Source organism: Cyprinodon tularosa, unplaced genomic scaffold (assembly GCF_016077235.1).
Source record: "Cyprinodon tularosa strain WSP-4 unplaced genomic scaffold, ASM1607723v1 ctg488, whole genome shotgun sequence".
Taxonomy (NCBI): Eukaryota; Metazoa; Chordata; class Actinopteri; order Cyprinodontiformes; family Cyprinodontidae; genus Cyprinodon; species Cyprinodon tularosa.
The window spans coordinates 296,010-322,563 of NW_024039216.1; the positions used below are offsets into that span (position 1 = coordinate 296,010).

A 26,554-nucleotide genomic window follows, 5' to 3' on the forward strand; every position below is an offset into this window, starting at 1 on the left:
CTCCATCAAAGGACTCTTTGTTCATTGTAGCCTATGATCGACTTCTCAGTTAATTTAAATCATATTAAGACATTAGGAGCCCTTTCTACATGAGAAAATAAACTGATAGAGAAAAGTTTTGCTTAATTAAATGTTAAAAGTCCCAAACTACTATCACAAAAAAGTCTTTAATGAAGGGAGGGGGGCTGGGGGTGACCTTCAGCCTGTGGGGGGAACTGATAGGGGAGGGGGGAGTCTAGTTCCACTCCATAGGGAATTTCTCACCTAGTGAGGGAAATGTTGCGCCGTGGCACCTCCTTCAAGTCGCTAACTGTTGCCGTCTTCCCTGCGAAGCAGTAGTTGGGGTTGTAGTCCGTCATGATGGTGGAGGCTCGCAGCTTGCTGAGTTTACAGTCTGGACTCTGCAGCTCCAGCTGAATGGACTGCAGCTCCGTGTGTTTACGCCTGTACACTGGTGGGAGACAAATGAAAGAGTTTGATTCCCCTACTGAGGTATTCACAGTTTAGAAGGCAAACAAAACCCTGAAACCGATCCTCTTGGAGAAAATTATTGCTTGCGGCTACACTGTGCTGGCTGGAATGCTTTTAAGGATGTTATTTCCCTAAAGAGCAACGTTTCAAGAACAAGGACTGTGAAATTAAATTCTGTTTCTTTTTTTAGTTATTGAGGTTTCCCTGCAAGATGATAGAAACTGTTTCAGCATTAAACCACCTATTTGAATCTGGTTCTGAAATATGAACCGTATAACATACAAAGACTTCCTCAGACCATCTGTCTAAATATTACATAAAACTGTCTGATCTGGACCCAACACACTGAATCTGACAGTTTTTAGTCCAGAAAGCCTCAAAGAGGCTGAGATATTACTTGTCTGATGAATCCTAAGTGTTTGTTTTTTGAGTTGTTTATTTACAAACTACTGCCTACTGTCTAATCCACAAGTGCTGTCAGCTGCATTCTATGCAGCTATCCCTCACATAGTCTGTCCTTGTTCAAATGCACCTCCTTGACTCATGTGAGAGTGGAAGTCTAAGTGTGGGAGTGGGCTTGAATGGTCCAGTGTCTGCATATGTCTGGCTGTTATTGCCTAACAGCAGCCTGTTTAACGCCCTTCCCTACTGGGAAAACAGAACTTTGTTTTTTGTTGTTTTCAGAAATCTGCTAAGGGCTGAAGGAGGAACCAACAGTGACTTTTAAGTGAGAAACTATATAAATGTTTAATTTTAACATCTGGGAGACTGAAGAAGTGGAGCCACCTCAGATTCCAAACTAGCTCCAGTTCTTGATTAGCAACAGCCACGTTTCTTCTCTACTGCTATATAACAAAAGATGTGGAGTTGGGATTGGAAATTCCACTTTAGAAACGCAATTTTAATTTGCAATGTCTCCTGAATTATCAGTCAATTCATGGTCAGTACTAAACATCCTGAGGAAGTCGGCACTAATAATTAAAAACTTTTTAGTGTGGAAACACCTTGGATTCTAACACACAATGAAGGATAGACAATACATGATGGGCCAAATTAATTACCTGGTGAAAAGTATAAAAAATATACTGAATAACCTGAGATTTACATTTCAAATTATCTATGATTACAGAATCCCACCTTAATACTTAATTTATAGAATACGTAAAGCCTAATAAAAATATAAATACATGTGGGGTATTTCATCAGCTGTAAGAACAGATTAGATTTGTTAAATTAGTTTATCAAATATCTATTACACATACTTTAAATTCTACAATAAAACAAAGGCACTACGTTGATAGTTCACATTTAAAGTAACTAAATATTCAACAAAAATGTGTATTATTTTTCAGTCAATAAGCATTTGAAGAATTTGGCAAATGTTCAGAAAGTCTGGGAAACTCTTTTTAAAATCATTTTAAATGCTAAAAGAAAAATGGAAATCAGAGTTATTCGAAACTCATTTGGAAATGTATTATTGAGGCATAACTATGTTATGTGTAAAACGAGAAGTCAGATTAACTCCCGGACAAGATCATTGAAGCTTGAACTCTTAACTAAACATCAGTTTCCTCAAGTAATCAAGTAAAATCCAACAATAGCTGCAGGGATAAAGTGTTTATTGGAACCTCTGACAGTCACACACCAATAGCGTTGTTTGATATCAATCTTAAAAAAATGTTGGAACTGATGCATAAACCACAGGAAATACATCTGGAATTCAGTTAATTATTCCCAGATCCAAGTCAAAACCTCGTAGGTAAACAGAGAGAGCATTACCGTAACATCTCACGGTTTGTCAGTACGTACTTATCATGACTCCAGAAACAACCAGCAGCAGGGCGGCGATGAGTGCTGACGTGCCCACAGACAGACCCAAGGCCAGGTGGGAAAGAGACGGCTGTGGAGACAGCGGGGACGCCTCTGAGAAAGGACAGGAGACAACAGTGTCATACGCTTGTAATCTTCCTCTGAGGAGCATCAGCATTCGGTGAGCTATACACGTCTCCAGCGTAATTAATGATGTGAAAGTGATGACACAACAGAGCAAAGCAGCGATGGATGGTGCATGTAAAAAGGTATTTCTAATTTCTGTTGTCTGAACAAATCTCCAAACCCAAACAGACCATACAGAGCCAGTGCCTTTTAATGCCCCTAATGCAAGCAGATCAGGGCACGCAGAACTATTGTTATGATGCTAATAGGCCTGGCATTGTGTTTCTGATTTATAAAATGACACTCAGCCATGCTAATTACTTTCTGATTGACATGTATTCTTTACTGAGATTACAAATTATGTTTGAAGAAGCAAATCCATCTTCACCGGTGTTTGTCTACATCCCTCATTCCCAGTTTAACCGGTGCAGTTTAACCAATGTGGTATTTAGCTTCTGCTGCTCCTGATGTGGGTAGCTTTAAGATCTATGCATGGAATTAGATCACAAAGCATATTTCATTTCCAATTCACAATCTTACTACCTCAGAATCCAGAAGAGACCTCAGATTTTAAAACTCATAACATAAAGGGCTCTTCTGGGAGAGCAGAATAAAAGCAGTCTAATTGTTCTATAGTTAGCTTATAGAATTTATTAATTATCATGGAGGATTAAAGGCTTATTAAATGAAAAAAGTCCCTAGACAGAGAGTCAATAAACCCGAGTCCCAGTGGGCTTCATTCTATTTGTAAAGACAGTCTGTTAAAAGTACAATCAGCCAAACTCATTTCCATTTGTTTCTGTGAAAGGATGAAAATTAGGATAAATTTCTGCGATGGATGGAGCGTCTGACCTGAGGCGTTAATACAGGACACTCCGTCTTTGGCCAGGACGAGGTCTTCGTCGCAGTAACAGATGATGCCATCGCTGTTCTCATGGCATTCACCGCTTTTACAGTGGCTGCAGTTCTGAACAGGGCTAATGATGACTTCTCCATCTCCCTCCATGGCTGCAGGTGTATAAAGACAGAGAAGGAAAACGTCTCTAAATATCAAAGTTGAAAGATCTGTAAACCATCCATATGTAGAAAACATCTGGTCCACTTCATGATTTAACAGCTGCCAACATTTCCAGTAATCATTTCTATAAAATGATCAAACTATTAACTTTAATATCGTTGCAATGTTTATTCAGATCATTAAGGTTTGCAGACTTATGTTTCAGTACAGCTTTCTTAAGCTCTCCTTATTGCACTTCATTTGTTTTCAGGTCATTACATATACTTGGCCTTATCTCTTCTCTTTTTCAGCCACTCTGTAGATCTGCCATTGTGCTTTTAACCAAGAGTCCAGATATGGATAGAAATGGCTAATTAACTTGGGCTGTAAATGTTAAAGAGAATGTAAAGACCCAGGCGCCCGGCGTTCAGGAGGAAGTCTATCACCCACAATGCCTTAGATTAGAACATCTTAATGCATATGCATGGTTTCAACTCATCCATACCTCCACTTATTAGTTGTGCTGCCATCTTGGAGGAGGTACAAAAACCAACGTTAAAATGCAGACCCCCTGTACATGCTGATTTTTTTGTCTTTTTTTCCCAAGACAAACACTCTTTATTACACTTAAGGAACAAAACAAACTGACCTGTGTCTGTTTTCACATGGTGGTGTCGTTCTTGAAAATATGTTCATTTCGGCACAAAAGAATGGCTCAGTTTCTCTCTCCATTCATCCTAGCTACTGCTGTATGAAACTGTTAACGAGTCTTTTTAAACGGTTTTAACTCAAAGTGCTGTATTGCTGTTATACAAGAGTTAGAGCTGCTAAAACTGCTCTATGTTGTTTTACAGATGTTAGTATGTTAAATTACTTTTAAATTGTAGAGCTGCTTACATTTTCTATGCTTTAGATGCAGTGGCGATTGAAGCATCTTCTACTCTGTCTTGTTTCACTAGAGAATGCTCTACTCTACAGAGGATGATCCCGTGTATGGAAAACGTCTCCAAATCAACTCCCCTCTGCCCCCGAGCTTGATAGGAAGGAGGTGTGTGTGTTGATGCTCCGTTTCTCTTGCCATGAATTTAGGCTCCATCTTATACTTTATGAAGTGCTGCTTCTTTCAGTTGCATCCTAGCATCTGAAAGAATGCATCCTTTATCTAGATTGATTACAAAGTATATTCTTACTTCAGGCGACACCAGAAAGAGATGTGGACTCGAGTCACAAGACTTGGACTCAAATCAGACTTGAGTCATGAATTTGCTTTAGACTTTAGAAGTTTCACATCAATAACTTGTGGCTTCACTTGGACTTGATCCTTCTGACTTGACTAGACTTGCTCCTTTCCACAAAATCCACACATTAAAAAGAACGTAAACAGAGCGCTCTGCATCTATCATTGTGTGTACGGGAGCATCCAACATCCAATGAAATTAGATCTATGTCGTTTTGATCCGACAGCATCCATCCAATCAAACTGCAGGACAACCAGTGAAGATGAAGCATCAAACAACGCGACGCTTAGGGAGAAAATTATAAATCTCCTGCTGTTAGCTTACGGAGTACGGTCCACCAACTCTGCCCTGCTGTGACTCACTAGACGTGAGGCTTACTTATGATTTTTACAACACCCTGACTTAGTCCCACCTCTGCTTCCAGATATAACATGCATTCTTTATTCTCCTTCAATGAACTTTAACCTTTTTGATATAAATGGGTTTTATATTTTATGTTCTTTGACAATCATACAAGTTTAGTTTTACAAATTAAGCACTCTTATTACCTAAGCACTCTCATCCAAGTTTCTGTTTCCTTGAGAGCATGATATAATTTGTTTTTGTACTCACGAGCTGTCGGTACCATGCTCTGACCATGATGTAACTTGTTTTTGGTTTTGGCTGTCCACGAGCACTGGGTGGGTTCAGAGGATGCCGGAAACATATTTTGGTTTCTGTAATCATGCGCTCCAGTCATGAGAGGGAGCAATCATTTTCCTGATTGGGCAAAAGATTTTCCTTCGAAGTTTGGCATAGATGATGGGTGGAGGTTGACACTGGCAGATTCTGCTAGGGTTGCGTACGAACGCCTAGCTGCGCGGTTTGCTGCAGTGCCGGGGTCGACTGGCTCTACTTTGTGTCACGGTAAGGTGGATAATATAATTTGTATTGGAGCAATATAATTTGCATTCAGCACCGTGCCTTGATTGATGTGCTTGCTTTGCTGTTTTCTGTGGCGGAATAAAACAACACATTTTACTCTAGCAGAAACAGTGTGTGTGTGTATTTGTTTGTCATCTTTATTACCGACTCATCCCGATCCTGCCTAAATTTCATAATACACTTTTATATGCAAAGGTTGAATTGATGTTTGTCCCTAATATCAGAATTTCATGTTTTTGCTTTTTATTTTGTTTGTCTTTGATGTTCCATGAAGTACTTTCAATCGCCTTAGGTACAGATGGTGGAACAGTATATAAATTATATAGATTTTGTTTCATTTGTGGTCATATTAAGGCTATGACATGGCCCAACTTTAGGTGAACATGCTGGGACATCTTGTCCTGGGTATATTGGTAGAAAATCTGTTGGAAAAAAATGAACTTTAAAGTATAATCAACTTTCTTTTGCACTAATTTAATGCTACCTGGAAAAAGATCACAGCTTCATGTAAACCTGTTTTGTTCTGCAACATTTGTCTTAAAACATTCCAAGTGCTGTCCTCCTGGGGTTGAAAAGAGGCTACTGCAATGTTCCCATTGGTTCACATGGTGCATCGTAGCTGTGAGTTCAGGTATCAAACAGATTCACTCAGACGCAAGCTTGGTTTCGAGTCATCCTGTCCTCCACTGCCTCACCAGCTTCAGGCATTGCTGAGTCACTGTCTGGAGCCAGTGGCTACAAGTGATAAGATGCTGGCCCTCATGGACCCACAAAGCATCCCTCAATCTCTGGTGACGTCTACAATGAAAAATCTTCCCCCATAAAAGATCTATCCATGGTGTAACTACCAACGTCACTCTGCTCCCCATCCATGGTTCAATATGTCAAATTAAGCTGCTGTAGCTGTCACTTCCCCTTGTCCTGAACACATCCCCACTTAACCAATACTGCTCATCCTCACATACGGCACCGCCCCTCACAGTCACTTGGCACTGAAAACAATCCTGTGCTCCTGACAGCAATAAAGTGCCAAAAATCTTGCTTTTAAAGAGGCTTAGTTTGGTGACTAGTTGACCAATTGCATTTCATCCAAAGCCCTTGCAGAAGCAGATTCAGTTCTCTCAGTTTTTTTTCTTTTACCATTAACTGTAGATCCACTGAGCCATTTTGAAGAGCCTGTACTCAGCTATGGTACATGCAATATTGAACAATTAATATGAAAAAGCAAAGCTTACTCATTATTTTATTCAATAAACACAAAACTTGAGATTTATAATGAATATGATGATTTTAAAAAATCTTTGATTTTAAAACATATGATTTGTTATTAAATATTAGAATGCCCAATCAAAAAATGGTGCCCCCACTTTCAACTTCAACAACTGTTTTATGTTTATTTTAAGCATTTCTGACCACTTTTTACATTAATGAAATAGAAATTATAGACATGGTTTTTGTAAAAACCATAGTTAACTTTGATTAAATGATCTGGGTAAGTAAAACAGACCGCATTTAAAGAAAATAACTGATGTAATTTCTTGGAAATGATCCACTAGCCTTCCTGGATGCCAGCTATCCGTCCCTATAACCCTGCCTACAGTCTCTTATGTGACACAGATTAAAGTTTAATGAACAAACAAACAGCATCAGCTCATTACTTTGCCTTTTCCGTGAAAACTAAGTGTAACTCAGTCTGACTGTCAAGCTTGTGTTTTGAAGATGTTATAAGATTTTGGACAATCGGGGAGAAGACGAAGACAAGTAATGATCCATTATTCAAATGGTTTTGCATCACATATGGGAGAAATAACAAACATAAGACTGAGCAACAGAAAAACCCATTCCTCCACCGTTTTCAAGATTAGATCTTTTGTCGGTGAGCAATGATTTGAAATCATCAAAGTTTTCATCTCGCTATCGTGTAAGTATATACCAGCTATTTTCATTACATTCTTTCAAGATTGAATCTCTTCTTATTCTCCTTTTTGAAGATGTATGTCCTTTTGAAGTATTGGCTTTCTTGGGAGAGATTGCTACACAAAGAGAATCTTAAACAACATTTTTTCATACAACTGAAAAAAAGCAATCTGCAGGAAACTTTTATTTACTTTTATAAATTATTTACTCTTGTTACTTAATGTTAGATGACTCAATAACTCAGAGCCACTTGTTATAAAATTACCTGTGGTGCCGATGTGAATGTAGAAGTAAACATTTGCAAGAAATCGTTTTATATGACCTCCATAGGAACATCATATTAAACAATTTCAGTTTATTTCAATTCTAATAATGTTCAAAAATGCTTTATTGTTCCCTGCATGTTTGGCTTTTTATGCTGTACATTTTCCCATAAAATGTATCCACTGGATACACATTTAAACAGGGCAGCTGGAAGTACCTTCTGTGAAAATGTTTTTGGTTTTTCGGACAAAAGACCTATGAGCCTATAGGCCTATTTAAAATACAATAAAAATAAATTAGTAAATAGATTAAGATTCACTACTTTATTGTCATATACGCTAGAGTGCACACAACCAGGGTCTCTAACACACAGACATAATCAGTTCTCAGTTGAATACATGCACTATAACAACAAAGATTTGTTCAGTTTGCATGAACTTGATTCACTGTGTTTATGTCACACATGACTATTAGCTCCCACCTCCTTTTATGCAAACCATAAGGAAATAATTATATTATTGCACTATTTAAATGTTTTTTTTTTTAACAATTGCATAAAGGACACAAGATCAAAATTAAATGAATAGATATGAATGTGCTTGGTGGCACCATGCTCTTACTTAGAGCAACACGCAGGGTGCTCTGGTTACAGATGTCCAAATGTTGGGGTGCGCTCTGGGGTCGTGGAGATAGACGTCTCTCATGAGAGGGACGAATCCAAAATGCGTTTTTCTACCATATTTTCTCTCCGTTTCTGTCATTAGTCTTTGTAAATTTACCAATCTTCTGCCGAGAGCGGGATACCTCTTTACTCTGCGACCATTAGCTTGCTTGATGTTGACATGACAACATAACTTCCGTAAACTTGTTTTGAATAGGCCTCAACATAATGAAATTAAAATCCAAATACACATAATAGTAAAATTTAAAAAAGTCAAAATCATTTCCCCAAAAATGTATACATTTTGAAAAGTATTTTTGTATAATTTTTTTTTTCAATATCCCTTTCGCCACAAGTGCTGCAGCACCCCCACTATGCCAAGCCATGCATTTAAAGTACCAAAGTTTCATTAATATTCATGTTGTATAGAGCTCAGCGCGTTGTTTTGCTGCATGGTCTATGCTGACCCCTGTGTTCGAATCAGAAACACAGTCTGCTCCAATAGCTACATGCAACAGCTCCCTCCCTCTCTGGGATTAAAGCTTCCTGCCACAGAGACTTTAAAAACTGATTTTATGACCACATTTTCTCAATCTTGGATCCAAGGAATTCAGGGGTCTTAACTGTAAACAGCATGGAGCAGGGACAAAGCAGTCTCACATGAATTAGTTATGGATTGTTGGGAAAAGCATGTGCTATTTAGTAAGCAAAGCCAATGCCGTCATCTGCAGAATCTATTTTCTACCATGATTCTCTTATCTCCTCCAAGTACAAATACATAAATCTAACCCAGAAACACTGGCAAGGTTTACAAGGAAGAATACAAATGTCCTGGATCCAGCTGCTCACTGCATACTAATGTGTCTATGTTCACTGCGCTCTGCATCTTTAGACACTTTCAGCGCCTCCATGTTGAGTGGAGGAGATGAAGGGTTTTTTTTGTGGAAAATATTTGTAGAGGCAGCTCATTAGAATAAGTTTGATTTGAAGAAACTTTGTTGTCTATGGGGTCTTTGATATGACTGGATCTTAGGCAATAGACTTTGACTAGCATGTAAAATATGATGAAAATCTGAAATAAGATTTCAAACATTTATGAAAAATAGATTTTAATTTATTTTAATGTTATTGCTTTCTGTTTCATTTTCATTCAGTTTAGTTAAGACAATGAGTTAAGTGTCAAACTCTGTTGGCAAAGGTGGATGGAGAACACATAAGTACTTTATTTTCAGGTATTGGCATAGGTACTTATTTGGTGTTAGCTCTGGACTAGTTCTGGATTTGTTCGGGACTTCTCATCCAAGCACATGTTTATATTTTGCGTTAAGCCCTTTCATAGTATGTCTGTTGATCTTATCGAGTTGCCCAATATTCAGCCCCATTTGTCAGCTGTTAACAACCTCTTTGTTGCTGCTAAAGATGTGTATTCCCACAGCATTAGGGTCGGGTTATAGTTGACACATGTACAATCAGGGTGGCAAATGAGCCCCATCACCAAATCTGCAGGTTTATACTCTGTGCAGGTTTTACCCCATTCTGGCTGGCTTCAGGGGGGAGTGTTCAGCATAAACAGCAAGCTGACAACACCACACAACAAAATAAAAAAAAAGGTACCACAGAATACATGTCAGATTAAATAATACTACTTATACTTCAGTGATAGTATCTAGTTGTTACTTTATTGTATATGTTTTACCATGTCCGTTGGTTGTGCTGTTCTTTTTACATCTCTTTGCAGGTGATAATGCGGATTGAAGATGTTTTATCGTTATCTCCCTTTTATCTCCTCTTTCTTTCATCTTTTCTCCTTTTTTCTGTTTTTTTTTCTTTCCTGTTTTATTTACATTGCAGTGTCCATATAATCTGTAAAACTCCCTGCATGATTATAATAAAGCTATTTATATGCATATATCAAGCTGAAAACTATCGATAGCCGTACTGCTTCAATTGAGAAAGTAAAATCTGTTGCGCTCTTTTGGCATCAAGACAATTATCCTTTTTGCGACATTGCCAGACAGGACAAAAGTTTAAACTTTTTCAAAGCCTCTTCTTGCCATCCAATACAGTCAGGATGTTTTCCACAATCTGTTAATAGTGGTAGTAGTTATGAGCAGGATGTCATACAGGATGTCTCTAGATGCTACATTTGCAAGCCTTTAAGCCCCTGTCACACTTTGTCGATTTAGCCAGTATAGCCCTGACGTCCCAGAATCTTCCAAAACGCTGGCATAGGCTGGACTTTCTATGTATATTTTTCAATTTTGGGCATATTCATAGAGTATTTGTAACGATTCCAAAACCGATGTCCAACAATAGCCTAATTTATGCAGGAAGCACAGCAGCATCTGTTGGGATCCAGAGGCTTGCCCACCAGAGGGCGCCGATGATCCCTTCCTGATTGTTTGTTCATCTGTTGGGGTCTGGGGTGCTGTCTACCTTCCTCCACCAGAGGGCGTACTGGATCTCCTGAACCTGGAGCTGCCTTCACCAGCTGATTCTCATCTGCTCATCAGGGGACCAGTACTTAAGTGGGCTGTGGACAACACCCCGACGCCAGAGTGTTTGTTAATCACGGTACAGCAACCCTGAGCCAACCAGCCTGTCTGATTCTCTGACTCCACTGTAACCAGAACCAGAACCTGATCAGTTGTGTCTTCTCTGCTTCTAGGAAGAAACCTGACTGAACCCTGGGACTCTGGAGGAGTCTCCCTTGCTGAAATCTGCCTGCCGCATCTCAGGAGCTCTGGAGGAACTCATCGTCTGAAGCCTGCCAACCTGCTCTTGACTGAACCCTGGAAACTGTGGAAGAGTGTCCCTTGCTGAAATCTGCCTGCCGTATCTTAGGAACTCTGGAGGAGCTCGTCGTCTGGAACTTGCCTGCCTGTTCTCAAGGAGAGAACTTAGAGCAACTCAAGGACTGAATCCCAACTAGACAGAAGCCTAGCCCTGCTGCTGCCTAGCTCTCTGCTCATTCCTCAGTCTCTGGACTCTTCTGGTTTCCTTTTTCCTCCGCTCAGCCTGAACCTCAGATCAGAGTAATCTGTGTGACCAGCCCTAGCCCATTCTAGTATCAGTATTATAACCTGGATTGTGTTTCAGTCTAATAAACTGTTGAACTTTTACTTCTGTCTCCGTGGTGTTCTGCGTTTGGGTTTAGCTCCATTAACCCAACATGGCAGCATCATGTTGATGACATGTCACAAGTCAGTGTCCTGAAGGGACAGTAAGGCTCCCAGAGGCGCCCGGCCTTCATAAAAAAGTTATTTGATCATGATATTAACCTGGCTGCTATTTACTGGAAAAAAAATAAATAAAAAGAAAAGGAAAGAAAGAAGGTTTGCAGTCACAGCAGATTTATCGTCATGTCTGCTAGGAAGTTTGTTGGTCATGGGCGTGAATGCAGGGAGAATCAATCACACTCACCTTCTCGCTCACCCTATGATGGGGATGAAGTCTGGAGGAAAACAGACGGTTTCCTCCTGTGAACTCCCTTTTATACAAAAACACTGCCAATATACTATTAAACAGTAGCTGTAAGTTAGAAACACGTTCAGCGATAAATACAGTCAAAAACTTTGATACGTGTTGGAGATAAGTTCTTGATAAGATACGCATAAGTTATGCACACGTTACTCATAGGTATTGGATAAGCTAGACACCACAACTTATGAGTACCTTACACTTAACATATGTCAAAGGTCAGATAACCTACCTGTGACTTATGGCCCAAGTATGAACATACACTGGCATACATAGGGAAATTTTAAGCATGCAGGCGGGCTTTAGCGTACTACAGTGTGCTTGTAACTTAAACAGAACGTACCCATAATTTATCCAAACTATGCCAGCGTTTTTGCCAGATTTTTTGTATGCCACGAATATTCCAGTCTAAATCATCAAGGTGTGACAGGGGGTCCACCTTTAGGGGCTATTGCTTGCTCTCCATCTTTTTCTGTGCTGAACTGTATGCAAAGTTACAAATATCTGAGCATATAAGCAAATAAAGTTGAGTCTAAGTCAGTACAGAAATTCGGAATCCATGGACGCCGCGTGGAGAGGCACGTAAGCAAATTACATAATTTGGCCTTGCAGGTGCAGCAAGCATAATTTAGGATTATGCTACCACCACCATGTATTACAGTTGAGATGGTGTGTGCTTACATAGGATTTTGTATTTTTCCCAAAGAGTTAAATCAAAACTTAAAGATTGAAAGCATCCATCCATCCATCCATCCATCCATCCATCCATCCATCCATCCATCCATCCATCCATCCATCCATCCATCCATCCATCCATCCATCCATCCATCCATCCATCCATCCATCCATCCATCCATCCATCCCCGCTCTGAAGGGACTTGTGCAACTCTGCGGTTTTGTGACAAATGCCGTTCCTTGAAATGATAAATGTCAGTATAGGTCACCAAATGATGAATGGAAGACAGTAAAATGTACAGCCCAGTTTATCAACTCAAATAATGATTTATCAGTCTGTTCTCCTTGTCACACACTTCTCATTTATTCTATTAATCTGTGAACATTTTCATCACTTCCATTTTTGTCATTCCCACCCACATCCTGCTTCCCCAAATTGATAGATGGGGATTTTCTGGGTAATTGATTTACAGTGAATGTTAGGCTGTTATGAAACACCACTCTGTTTCTAAGAAATGACTACTATTTTAATCAAATCAGCATCAAATTAATTAAATCCCTTCATTATTCAGCACTGCTCTATTTTTATGAAGTTTTTATTCCTTGATTTTTTAGATCACATTTATTTGCATCGCTTCAAAGTTTTTTTCTCTTCTCGATTTTTGATCTTTTCAACCCAACACAGCTGGGTTGTCACTCTGACAGCCTAATAGAGAGGTGTCCCACATGTTTCGGCCCACAAAACCTGCAAAACTTTGGGGTTTCAATTTGAATTGAAATATTAAAAGTAATTTTTCCATGTTTCTGCTTTTAAAGTTTTTCTTATTACTAATATGAAAAAACATGTAGATTTAAAAAACTACAAATAAAAACGAGTCAAGTATTTTACAAGATTATTCTGGTTATGAAGGAAAAAGGTTGTGGAGTTGTTGACTACCGCAGAATTGCTTCTCTTAAAGCGATGGAAACTATTTGAAAAACCACTTTACTAAGTTTTTTATTTTCCTATTGTTTCTGCTCCATAACAGAGCTGAGTGGCAATGTCTAAATGGTCGACTAGCTTTTAGCCAGCAGTGAAGTTTTCAACATCCTTGTCTTTAAAAGCCTGTCAGCTTTAAATGCAGAAGCAGAATGGAGCAGGAGGAGGACTACAGGTTCCAGACGGAGAAAGTGCTGAAAAATGAATCCCTTCTACCTGGAGAGCCTCTGATCCATAAAGTCAAGTCCTTTTTTTAGTCGCTCCTTAGGTAAAATATTGTCGTTACTTGATATTTAAAGGTTCATTGGATGCGCGGGCGAGTATTATAGTTGGAAGAGTAGATATTCCTAAAGAGGAACATCCAGGGGGAAGAGTCAGAGGTTTTTCGCCAACCTTCAGATGGAACATGGCTGCTTAAAAAGATGTCATAGTAGCTGCAACAGTTAATGGTTTGTATTTATTAAAGTATAACTCAAAGTAGTCAGTGCCAAGAGACTTTTAGGGCAGGGCGGAATGTGTGGAAGAGTGGCAGGGATGTGGTCAGATGGAAACAGTGTGAGCCAGAGTAGCAACTAGCCTAGAGTGAGCAGAGGGATGCTGGGAGTCACACCATGGACAGATGCTTTGAGGTAAAGGATTTTCAACCTCCTCCATAGGTTGAGGGAAACTTTGGGGAAATGAGTGGGCCAGAACTTTATTAATTCAAGCCGCTTGCTATCTCTGAGATCCCCACGGTCGATGATCCGGCAGTGGAGTACCGGATGACTCTCAGAGGTGAATGTCTGAGGAGTTGTATTCAAACCCAAATACAGTGACAAACACCAGTACCCATGGGTGAAAGTAGTTTGAATTCTTTCCATTACTATATAAAACAAAATATTTGGCTTATATTCTTTTCTTACACACTGCATGCATTTTAAAGGATTAGATTTCCTTTGAATATAGACCAATATAACCTGAATATAGCAGCTTAATTACACTTTTGTATTTAAGTTTTGAGTCTTCTGTTTCTTCACTTTAGCCATTCAAGAAAAATAATACATATTGAAATATTTTGGGCTGACTAATATTTTATGATTTATTCAAAATGAATTTAGACCATCCATCCATTTTCTGAGACGCTTTATCCCAGCTGGGGTCAGGAGGGGTGCTGGTGCCTATCTCAAGCTGTCTACGGGCCAGAGGCGGGGTACAACCTGAACAGGTCGGCAGTCCATCGCAGGGCATCTCTAAATCAACTATTTAAAAATATTTAACGCTCAATGTGCTGTCACCATTTAGTCAAGGTCTTTAGTAAAATGGAAAAGCCTTCATTGGCATCACGACAATGAAAATTATCAGGGATAGTACTTTTGAAGCTATACTCAGGCTGCTGCGACACCTACATGCTTTTTGAGAAAGATAAGGAGATTAGCAGGTATTTTAAATCTTGTTTAACAAAAACTAAACTTACATAATAACAGTTTCAAACATGGCATTTATTTACTGTTTTTATTTTGACTCACCTCATATGGACCTGATGTAAAAAAAACATACCATGAACCACCAAACCTGCCTTTTAATGCCATGAAAATCCAGAACTCAATTAAAAACAATGTGTTTGCTGAAATGTAAAAAAAATTTAAATAATAATAGTGAATAGACAAAATATTTTAAGACAATACAAGGAAAATTTTACATCTTATTTGAATAGGAAGAAAAAGAGCAACTATTATAAATAACTATTTCTAACTAAGTCTGTATGGCTTTTTATCCCAAAAGCAGAACAAAACAGTAAGAATATGAAATATTCTTTCTCTATATGATATAGGAAATTCCTTTGGTAGAAATTAAAGGTCTCTCTTTTCACCTCTATTGAGCTGGAAGAAATTAAATCCTGTAAATTAGACAAAAGGATTTGCTACACTTGGCTGATGGTGTTGTTAAGACACATACAGTTTAGTAAGCAGAGACAGCAATGAGCAATGAGCTGTTGAGTGCACCACCAAAGTGCAAGCACAGACACAGACCTAAGCAAAGACAAAGACAGAGGTTGTCAGAGTTTAGCGCTCATCAGACACATATTTATTGAAGCAAGGGTGCGTGAGATTTCAAAGCTGCAGACTAGTCTCACTGCGCGCTCGGATTGCTATCTGCGCGCTGAAGTTGATGGAACAAAATATCAAGCAGCAGGTCTTCCATGAACTGCGTAACACCCCTATATCTTTTACGGTTAGACACAACCAGTCTGTTTCGGCTTATTTTAACACCTGTGATTTAGGCCTGATTACAGCATGTACTGTTTGAAACAACAGGAAAATAAAATGCAATAGCCCTATCTACGCCTTTGGCAGCAATGAGGTGGCTTTAAGATAAATGTTCTGGGACTAAAAAGTGTCACATTAAAATGTACAAAAAGAAGCACATTTGGGGGTGAGTTAAGCTTTAAGTCTGCACACAGAAAATGTTCTTATTTTGATTTAAACAGTTGTGGCTGCTGGTTTCTAAACCATGAGAGGCTCAATGATGTTAATTAATTCCAAACCTAACGTAATACATGAACACATTTTTCCTGTCTAATGAGGAAAACCTCTCCTCTGTCTGATCACTGTCAGTCAAATTTTTTAGCGTGTTCTGCATGTAGGGTGGCCATTTCTATAGCACCAAAAAGGAGGACATTGTGCGGCATATCAATAAATTACTAAGGTGTACATAAGAATCGGGTAAAGTCACATTTATAGCACAATTCTTAGTAGTTTAAAGAGGATGCTTGTGTAGCTGAATAGAACAAAATATTAAAGAAATGTAAAAAAGAATTGGTTCCCAGCATTTGTATTTATTTAATACATTGTGGTGTTTAAAAAGTGACAATTTTTTAACACGATTAATTTGCGCAGAACTGCTGCAATTGATCATAAAGCAGTTGTTTGGAAAAGAAGCTCGAGAAAGAGCTAGAGAATAGGACGATGCAAACTGCAAAAAGTGGCTGGAAAAGAGGAATTCATGACATGGCTGCAGCCTGTTGAGAGTAAAGATGATTTCACCATGTTCTCTATCTATCCATATATATATATATATATATATATATATATATATATATATATATATATATATATATATATATATATATATATATATATATAAACTTGAGTCATGGAACTGTGCTTACAGCTCCTTATTTCATGCAATTTCTTGTGTACATGATACTTGTTGATGCCATTAAAATTATTTCTAATAGCATTAAAAGAGCATTAAATTAGAGTTCCTCATTCCTGTATAAAACCTGTGACCGCTTAATTTAATCTGACATATTAAAAAAATCCCCATCATCATCCAGCAGATGTTAAGTTTCTGCCCAAATATTTTCTTTCTGTTGTGGATTTTTGTTACAGGGATAACTAGGATCATACATAGTTTGTATGAACTCTGTTTATTCTCTGCTTCCAAACTCATCATCTCTTCATCCATTCCTGCAATAAGAATTTTCTTTTAAAGTTGTGAGATGCGCTCTAGAATCTCACAACTTCTTCCTGGTCTGTTGAAGCACCAATAGTCTGCATCAACTTATTTAATTAATTGCTCTTAGTTTTTGGGAATATATACGAACTATGCTCTAATTTCTAGTTACCGATCTGTTTTTACTATAATTTAATTTGACAAACCGGGTCTTCTCTACATTCTTTTTTCTGTTTGGTGCGATTGCAATAGCAGGTCTTGATCTGGACGGACCGGAGGGGAGCAAAAAATAGCTCAGCTCCGTATTTTGACGGTGAAGGACGGAGAAGACGTACGTGGGCGGTGACGAGCGGAGGATGTGGAACAGCTCTCATTGATTTACATGACAGACAAGTACTCTGCACGACGTACGTGAGCGGGGCGGAGCGCTGACGGAGTATGTGGAATCTGGGGGTAAAGGAGGACAAATACACGCCCGGCTGGGTGCAGCGCCGGACGCCGGACAGTGCAATGAAAAGCCGGACATCTGGCCACCCTATCTGCGTGTCAGCATCGCGCAGCCAGCTTCATGACCTGCCCTGGCCCACCCCTGCTCCATGCACCCCATAAGATGCTGACCCTCACTGGAAGCGATGGATTTTTGTGTATCATTGAATCAGGGCTCCACTTTCTCACTGATTGCTTCAATGCATATAGTCTCAGAACACAACGGGGCTTTTCTAATAGAGACTGACAGGCAGAGCGGAGGGTGATCGGGTAACAGCTGATTAATCATACTCAACATACTCATGAACTAAAGGGTCTTTTGAGGCACATTTAATGCAGACAACATTTAAGTTGATTGAAAATACATATTTGAACAATAATTTTACAAACTTTAATGGTGAGTTTAAGGCTGCCTAGTATTCAATGATAAATCATCACTGGTTTTTGAATATCTAAAATCTAAATAAATTCACTGTTGTCAGCTTGTTTTTCTAGGCTTAGTTTGCCAATCTAGATAGTCAGTAGGATTAGCAACTGGTTTTCCATTATGCAACAGGAAGGCGGTGAAGGTGGGTTTCAGTATTCATTAGTACTTTATTCACTTCGACCATTTAGGTTTGTACCCCGGGTTTGAGCAGGCTTTGTTTGAACTAAAGTTTGATGTGCTTGAAAAACTTTTCAGGGCGTTTAATTAGCTTTGTGTGAGCATTTTATTTATTCATTTATATATATATTTTTTAGTTTTTACGGCACTAGTGGCTTGTTTTTTCTACAGTAGGCTGACAGGAAAGGGGGTATGAGAGAGGGGGATGGACACGGGGCAAAGGACCACAGGTCAGATTCGAACCAGGGTTAGGCGTTGAGGACTAAGGCCTCTATGCATGCGTTGTGAGCGCTCACCACTACACCACCTGCATGCCCTCATGTGAGCATTTTAAATTGTTAATGTACATTTTTTCATACGGTGGTAAATGTATTCCATGTACCACTTTTTTCAAACCATTTTTGAGAAATTTGGAATTCGAGGCAAGGGCTATTGTTGCTGATTAAAAACAGAGATGTAATGAATTAAGCATTATCATAGTCAGAAATATGTTGCACCTTCTGTTGTTTAGTTTTTAATTCACTGCTGAAAAAAAAACACTACTCTTTATAAAGCAGGTTTCAAGCACCTTCTTGCACAGCAGCTGTCAGATCAGTTTTGGAAGTTTTGTTACCGGTATACTGATTTTTTTAATTACCTCTTAGATGAAGGCCTGGAGAAGTTGCTCTATGTCACTGAATTTGTCTACCTACTCAACGGAAAGTTTAAATGTTTATTGCTCGGTCGTGAGATGCATTCTAAGTATAACCCAGAAAAATGAAATCCATCATCAGCAAACCCACTCTGCGTTGATGGAAGAAACAAATGTCCTCCTCTGCATTTTCTGTGGAGGTAATAACCACCATCTGCTCTGCTCGTTTGCCTGACGTGCAGCCCCATATCATACCTGATTTTTCTTGTTTCCTTCAATCACTCATATTTAGATGTTTAATCGGATCCGAACAAACGTTGCAGCATCGTGTCGTTGGCTGATGCAGATCAGGATTCGTCCAATCATCTGCCCTCTTTTACTTCTCTTTGGCAGACTGAAACCTTGTGTTGTGTTTTCTCACAACTACTTACTTAATTATTTCCCAATTTATTAATCATTACATTGGTTGTCCATTAGCTATTTTGGGGAATTCTGCTTTGACTTTGTATTTCTTTTTTTTTTATTTGTTCCAAGCTAAAATCCAGGTGATTCGGTAAAAACAAACCAACCCAATTCTGGAAGAAGTTTTGCAACGTCACCTTTTTACAGTTCAAGCTCACATCTTTCTTTATGAGGGCCTATTTCCTGTCAGTAAACCAGCCGTAGTTGCTCAATATGAAGTTTTAATGGCAGATTAAAAAAATTACACGCATCCAGTTTTTTTTTGTGAGGTTATGAGAATGAAAACTTAATTATATTGTATTAAATCCAAAAAAGAAACGGTTTAATTTATTTCCTTTATTTATGTCTTTTCTGTTAATTATTTTTTTACCCTAAGTTTAAAAAAATTCTCCAGAGCAGGAATTTTTTCAATATGAAATTTATCAAAAGTTCCCTATACTTGTCTCCAGTAGTGAGACGCTTGTCTGTGTTTTAAACGTACTCATCCTCTTTTTCATCACGTTACCTTTCAGAGGATAAACATATGGCTCTCCATCTGGACCAAAGAACGATGTCCCGTCATCCCCATCGGCTCTGGGGTCATCATCTAGCGATGTGTTCCCTCCTGGAAAAAACATTGGCAAAATAATTACCGGTAAAATTATTAATTACGGTAAGACGAATTAATTGTTAGTAACTGCTTCTATATAAATGGAACTCTGCTGTTGGACTCATTCTGAGAGCGTTCAAGATCACCATTATCTGCAATCATCCAGATTGTCTTTTTTCCTAGCCACTGACAGGCTGAGCTGGGTTTTATCAGTTTCTGTCTGCATTATGGAAAGGATCTCTGAAGTGTCACTAAAGCCGAAGTCGCTATCTGAAATCTTGTGGGAGGTGACGTGTCGAGAGCTGTTTTAAAAGTAAAAGTGCTAAAAGAAAAATGTTCTGTGACTCTGAAACTTTTGCAGCACTTTTGCAGGTTTGGAATAGGTTAAGGATGGGGTTATTTGGGCTACATCTGAATGCTGCTTAACAAGCTGGACTGAATGTGGTTTGACAGGTTAAAAACAACAATGTTTTTCTTGACTGCCATTCAGAAAACAACAGGGTAAACCAACTAATGCAAATACTTCTCCCAAACTGTTTTAAAGTTATCTTCAAGAATTCTATAATAATTCCTGTCTTAAGGATTTCAATAAAATGTCAGACATCAAGCAGACACTCCTTGTTGTCTGAAATTAGTAGTATTTGTTTGAAATAAGAAATAAGAGAACATTTTCTTCCAAAGACTTATCTAACAGCGCCATCATCTTTCCATTACTTGTCCATCCATCTATTGTAAATGTTTTAATATTAGAAGGAGAAGATATTTTCCTCAACCATCCATCTGCCAGTTCTTTTATCTTCTCAATCCATCTATTTGTCCATCCATCATGACTATTACATTTGCAGTACATTTATTGCATGGAAAGAAAACTAATTTTCTGCTGGAAATCTGGGCCTGAAGAATAGGCAATTTGGACATAAAAACATTTAATAACGTGCATGAAGGGAACAACCTTTGTTAGTTTGGGTTGATCAAGTTTTAAACCTGATCCAAATTATCCTCCAGCTTCATTCAAAGGTGAAACTTCAAGCTCAGTGTTTCCAGGGGTGCAGGGATTAATATTTAGGAAAGTGGAACCCAAAAATATTAAAGGTTAACTTTAAATTTAGAGCCATAAAGACAAAAAAAGAGATGAAAGCAGTGCAGATTGCAATAAACAGAAATGTTATTTTAACAACTATAAAAAACAAGGTATTGCCAGTTAGCTTGAAACAGTTTATTTATCAAACTTGGTAAAACTGACAGATCCTCATGAACTCACCTCTGTAGCCTCCGCCGCCACCTCCTGACACACATCCACCTCCTCCGCCCCCAAAGCCACCGCGGGTCTGCCAGAACTTCTGACAGGCCTGCCCTCCCTGGCCCCCCAACACCAGGGGTCGGCCACCCTTGCTGATAGGAGTACTGTCAATCCAACCTCCGCCTCCACCTGTCACCAAACAAAGCCGCACATTTCATGTCATCTGAGGTAAAGTGCTTCGGAAGTTGGAAATTTCTCACATAGACAGTCTTCCATCAATACGTGTGTGCAGTGACTATGTAGTCATTGTCTCTTTTTTTTTAACCTAGTTTTAGTTGGAAAGGAGGCAGGAAAAGCCACCATCAAACAAGGTTGCATTTAATGTCAGTCAGATTGTGCTCTCTGTGGGTCAAGAGCAAGTTGACCTGTCAGAATGTCACCAAATAGGGAAGACTTGGAGAAATTACAGACCTGCAGCTCAGATCGGGAGGACTTACAAATAAAAATCAAGGCTTGGCTTTTTAAACTGAGAAATACTGCCAAACAAGCAGCTATTCCTAAAACATAATTAATGCTTTTTAGATTTTCAAGTTCTCCTGGAGATGTTCTCTTGGGATGAAAACGCTGTTGCATTAAGAAAACACCAGAACAAAACAAGCAGACGGGGTAAACAAAGCCTGGGTTGATGTACTTACAACAAAGTAAACATCACAATTCTGTTTTTAAATGCTCAAGTATTGTTCTGCAGGCTTCAAACAATCAATGTATTCATGCAGTTTGCATGAATACATTTGTATCAGGAATCAGCACCATATTCTTCAATAAGATGTTTAGACTGTAGATAGCATAACCATCAGACATGTATGCATGTCATAAAACAATTTCATATTATAAAATATGAATTAATATTAAAATAGATGAGTTTGATAATAATAATTTGAGATTCACACTCAGACGACAATTTTGCAGAGAAACAGGGTTTGTTTTCAAGCTGGAACTGTTTTTCCACTTCTGCCAAAAATGGTTTTATTGACTTCTGCGTGGAGAGCAGACTACACTTTCCTTTCCTGGCGCTTTTTAGGCAGGGTGTGATTTTTCAGTTCACTGATCTCTGCCGTCATCTGCAGGCTGTAACAGCAAGAGGAAGGTTTACCCCATGTTCTGTTATGCATCACTAGGTGTTTAGCCATGTGTCGGTTGGTTAGAAGAAGGCAGAGAAGTGCAGAATCCATATCATGTCCTGCTAATAAATTAACTCAGCAACATAATATTGGGGTTAACTTATTGTAAATAAAGGATAAAAAAAAAAATGATTGACAGTATATAGGACAAAGGGAAATACGGGCATACAAACGTGAGAGTTGAAGAGGGATTTGACTTCAATAAAAAAAATAATTTAATCAAAAGTAGTTTCCAACTCAGGTCCCTGATTGACTCTTTTCAATTGCGAAACAGAGCACAATTATAGCACTGCATAGTGTTTGAGCACAAGCTCATACACAGAGGAGAAATATTTATGAAACATCAATTAAGACTTTACAAAACTCCGTCAGGGTGTAAGCAAGCTGCTTTTCCCTGAAATGAGTTATTTTGCTGACACTAATGACAGAATGAATGCATACACAACTCTTTCAGCTATATTCACACACAAACAGGACTAAAGCACATCAAAGCAGTGTGTGTGCATCTGCCTGTGCTTATGTTGTGTACCTGAAGCGTGAGATTTCCCATTGCGTCCCGGTATGCTGGGGTCAAAGTCCATCTGCTCCAGCTGGGTTTTTGATTGGCTGCTGTAGCCGCGGCCGCCTCCACCAGCAGCGATGATGAGAGGGATGTAAACTGCTCTGTCCACCTATGCCAATATTTTTAACACTGTTAGAGTAAATTAGAATCAAGGGAACATTTAATCAGTTTGATAAAAAAAAAGAAGGGGGAAGTGAAAGAAAGCAGGGTGTGAGCTTCCTGGAAAGGCTGAGACTAAAACTCTGGATCCCTGTGACAGAAAAGTTTCCTGCCTGCTGCTCTCTGCAGAAAGGGTTAAGCGTAGAGGACAAATTTTGCAATGAAAATTGGAGGTAATTATCATAGTAATTACAATTATGATTATAATGTTAAACTGAGGATTTATAAAGGTTTCCAATTTTTTATAATGATTCCATTAATTCTTTCAAATGTACTCTCTTCAATCTCAAGTAAATTTTCTTTTGGTTACGAAACACAAAGAGCACATTTTCTTCTAACAGTTATAAATCTGTTTTGGATCCAAAACAAGACTTAAAGCTACATTTATTCACATCATTATGGTGTCCGTAAAAGTCCAATGTGTTCCCTTAAATTGTAAGGTTTACATCTGAGAGTGCATCTCCTGGTCAGAGTAGACTTCTATACATTTTAAAAGGCATTCAGGATGATTTTTTTTTTGTCATGTTAATTGTGAATTGTATAGTTTCTAAAATCACATTGTGGAATAAAATAAATAAAAAAGCATTGATTAAACTAAATTTGAACCATCTGGACAGAGCATTATAGCCTGGGTGCCATTCCGAACTTAGTCCCGCCCACAAGGTTTGAGGTCGGGAAGTTCGGTCTGGCATTGCTCCATAGTAGCGCGAGTATGATCGCCCACTCTCTGGCGATCCAATCAAATTGTCAGGGCGGGCTTTATACGATGATGGACAGATTATCAGCAGTAACGTAATCAACCATGTGACCAAAGCGCGCTTGGGTGACAACAACAATGACTGCTGCCGGAGACTTGAGGTGAGTAGATTCTGCTATTAGGTCTGTTCTAGAAGATATTGACAGCAAATTAATTTTAAAAGAGTAACAGAGAAACGCGATCAAGGCTCATCTTCTTATTCTAGGCGTGCAACTGCACGCTTTGATTTTTGTTGACAACAACTATGCCTCGCTTAACATACGTCACGCACTCCGTTGCTCTTATTGGTTGTAGGTCTATCCAATTGAGTGCAGAGGCATTTTTTTTCCTGGTTCGTTCAAAACACGTCCCATAATCACAGTTCTATGGAGCAGTATCAGACTCATATTCTGACTAGAATTGAGTAGGACTACGTCAGGCTAAGAGCATTAACCCTCTATGGAAAAAAAAAATCAATATACAGTGATATTGTACCTTTTGTGGATGAACAAAGTGTCTTCTTAAAGCTACAGTGTGTAACTTTTAGCGACATCTAGCGGTCAGACTGCAGACTGCAGCAACATGAACATCTCCCCCCACCGCTTCTCCCCCCCAACAGTACGGCGAGCATTACGGGACAAAATGTCTTCCACGACGTCCGCATCACCTACCTTCTCAAGTGATGAGGTTTGTTTACATAGATAATTATACAGATAGTATTTCATTAGTCTGTGTAGGGTATAGATTTCATGTAGACTTAAGATAATAAATATACCCGTTATTTTTTCTACATCGTTGTGACGTTTTGGCGATCTCGCAATCGCTAGTTTGTTGGCTCTGCACTGCCGTAGCGCAAAGATGTCTGCCTCCATGGCTGCGAGACCCGCTCCTATGTAATTATAAATAACGAATTCTAAGGCAACGCAAATATTAAGGTTAAGAGGCTGAGCTCGTAGATGATGATAAATAACATAGTTATGTATAATATATTACATTTCTGACTGTATATCCCTGTAATTATTACACACTGTAGCTTTAAATCTACCTTTCTCATACCTCATCCAAAGTAGGCAGTTATCCTAGAACTACTGAAATTATTTCAGATTACACATAAATAGATTAATTAATTCTGTGGGGAAAAATGAATTACTTCAGGGTCAGGGTTACGATTCATTCAGTGATAATAAACTACTGGGCCTACTGGTAGGTAGGGGGCACAATCTGTAGACATTGTATGGGACTGATAACCGCTAATAATGACCATTTAATGAGATGATGAAATCTGAAGCGTTTGCAAACAGCATCTTAATATTTACTCTGTATGTAAGACAGAAAAAAATGAGAAGGAACCCATAAGATGATGCACAGGTTCTACCAGTCTAAACAATGTTCTTATTCTTAATCTTCTCCTGTTGCCAGATGATTTCACCTAAATAGATACGTTGATCCACTACCATTCAAGCAATAAACTAGTCCTCCCCCTAATGTTATGGTGGTTGCATCAGCTTATGTTATGCCGTTGATATTTGTTGGTTTTTCTGAATATGTATTTCTGATATCTGAAAAACATTTTTTCCTCGTCAAAATTAACATTTTACACAAAATGACACTCTTCATATCTAAAATAAACATTCTGGAATTTCAGATCTCCATATTCCTTTTATAGTTTGTGCTACTTTAAGTTGACCTACTCACAGTTGATCAAACTAACTTACAGCAGCCTTTGCACAACCAAAAACTATGATTTTCCAACATCAGGCTAGATCAATTTAAAGTTGAGGACTAAAATCTGAGTTTGTTAAACCTGCTTTGTGAAACGGGCCCCTACTTAGCTTTAGTCACTAAGCCACATTTTATTCCAGTTTTTGTTTCATACAATTTCATTGTAATACTATCAAACGTTTGGATGTTTTAGGTCCCAGTTCAATAAAATTAATATTAAAGAAAAAAAACAAAAAACAAATAAAGGAACAAATGTGTGTGGCTCAAGTTCATTTTTCAAAAAGCTGCAGGGTTGGAACAGTTTCTTAGTCTGTTGGTCTTGCTCTGGATACTCCTCAGCGCTGTGCCTGAGGGAGAGTCTAGCACAGTCTCTGTGCCGGAAGGATTCCTTCAAAATGCACCCTTCCCCTTGGATCTTGATGCATGAAGGCCTGGGGTGGAAGGAAGGCTTCTCCCTACAGTCCTCTGTAGGGCCTTCACCACCATCTGCAGAACCACCATCTCAGCAGCAGTGCAGCTGCAATGCCAGTTGATGTAGATGCAGTTGCAGAGAACACTGTCCACCACAGCGATAACATTTCTTTAGGAATGATCTCCTGAATTCAGCTCTCTGCAGCTTCCTGAGCAAGTAGAGACGCTGATGGGCTTCCCTGATCAGACAGGAAGTGTTGACACATAAGGTCACCGGATAAATACAGTACACAACCAGGTACAGTACCTGTAGCTGGAGACCACCTCCACAGCCGATCCTCGAAGGCACAGGGATGAATCTCTGTCCTTTCTAATATCCACCACCATCTCCTTAGTCTTTTTTCACATTGAAACAAATGTTATTGTCTCTGCAGCACTGCACCAGATGTTAGACCTCCACTCTGTATTTGGACTGCTTTGTCGTCTTCAAACTTTACTATGTGACAGCTGGTGTGTCTAGCTGTGCATTCATATGTTAGCAAAATTAACAGGAGGGGGCTCAGCATGCAGCCCTAGGTCAAGCTAGGTCTGAGTGATTTAGGAGGAGATGGTGTTGTGAATCCTGACAGTTTGAGATCTATAGTCAGTAAGTCAATGACTTAGTTCCCAAGTGCAGGACTCAATCGAAGAGAGGGGAGCTCTGCACTAAGGTCAGCACTAAGGTCTAATGGTAGTGTTGAAGTTCATGGAGAAATCCAAGAGCAGTGGGATGTAGGAGTTTCTGCTCTCCAGGTG

At 38.9% G+C, this 26,554-nt stretch overlaps 1 protein-coding gene across 1 annotated transcript in view; it reads right to left on the reverse strand.

The window, feature by feature from the left end:
• The window catches only part of alk (ALK receptor tyrosine kinase), a 293,190-nt gene that overhangs the window by 17,969 nt on the left and 248,667 nt on the right, over positions 1-26,554 (reverse strand). Inside the window, exons 13-18 of the mRNA XM_038302349.1 lie at positions 22,699-22,840; positions 21,010-21,177; positions 19,665-19,763; positions 3,259-3,414; positions 2,281-2,394; positions 265-451 (exon numbers count right to left, since the gene is read on the reverse strand). Of these exons, the coding sequence (XP_038158277.1) occupies positions 265-451; positions 2,281-2,394; positions 3,259-3,414; positions 19,665-19,763; positions 21,010-21,177; positions 22,699-22,840 (866 nt within the window). The remainder of the gene's footprint in view (positions 1-264; positions 452-2,280; positions 2,395-3,258; positions 3,415-19,664; positions 19,764-21,009; positions 21,178-22,698; positions 22,841-26,554) is intronic.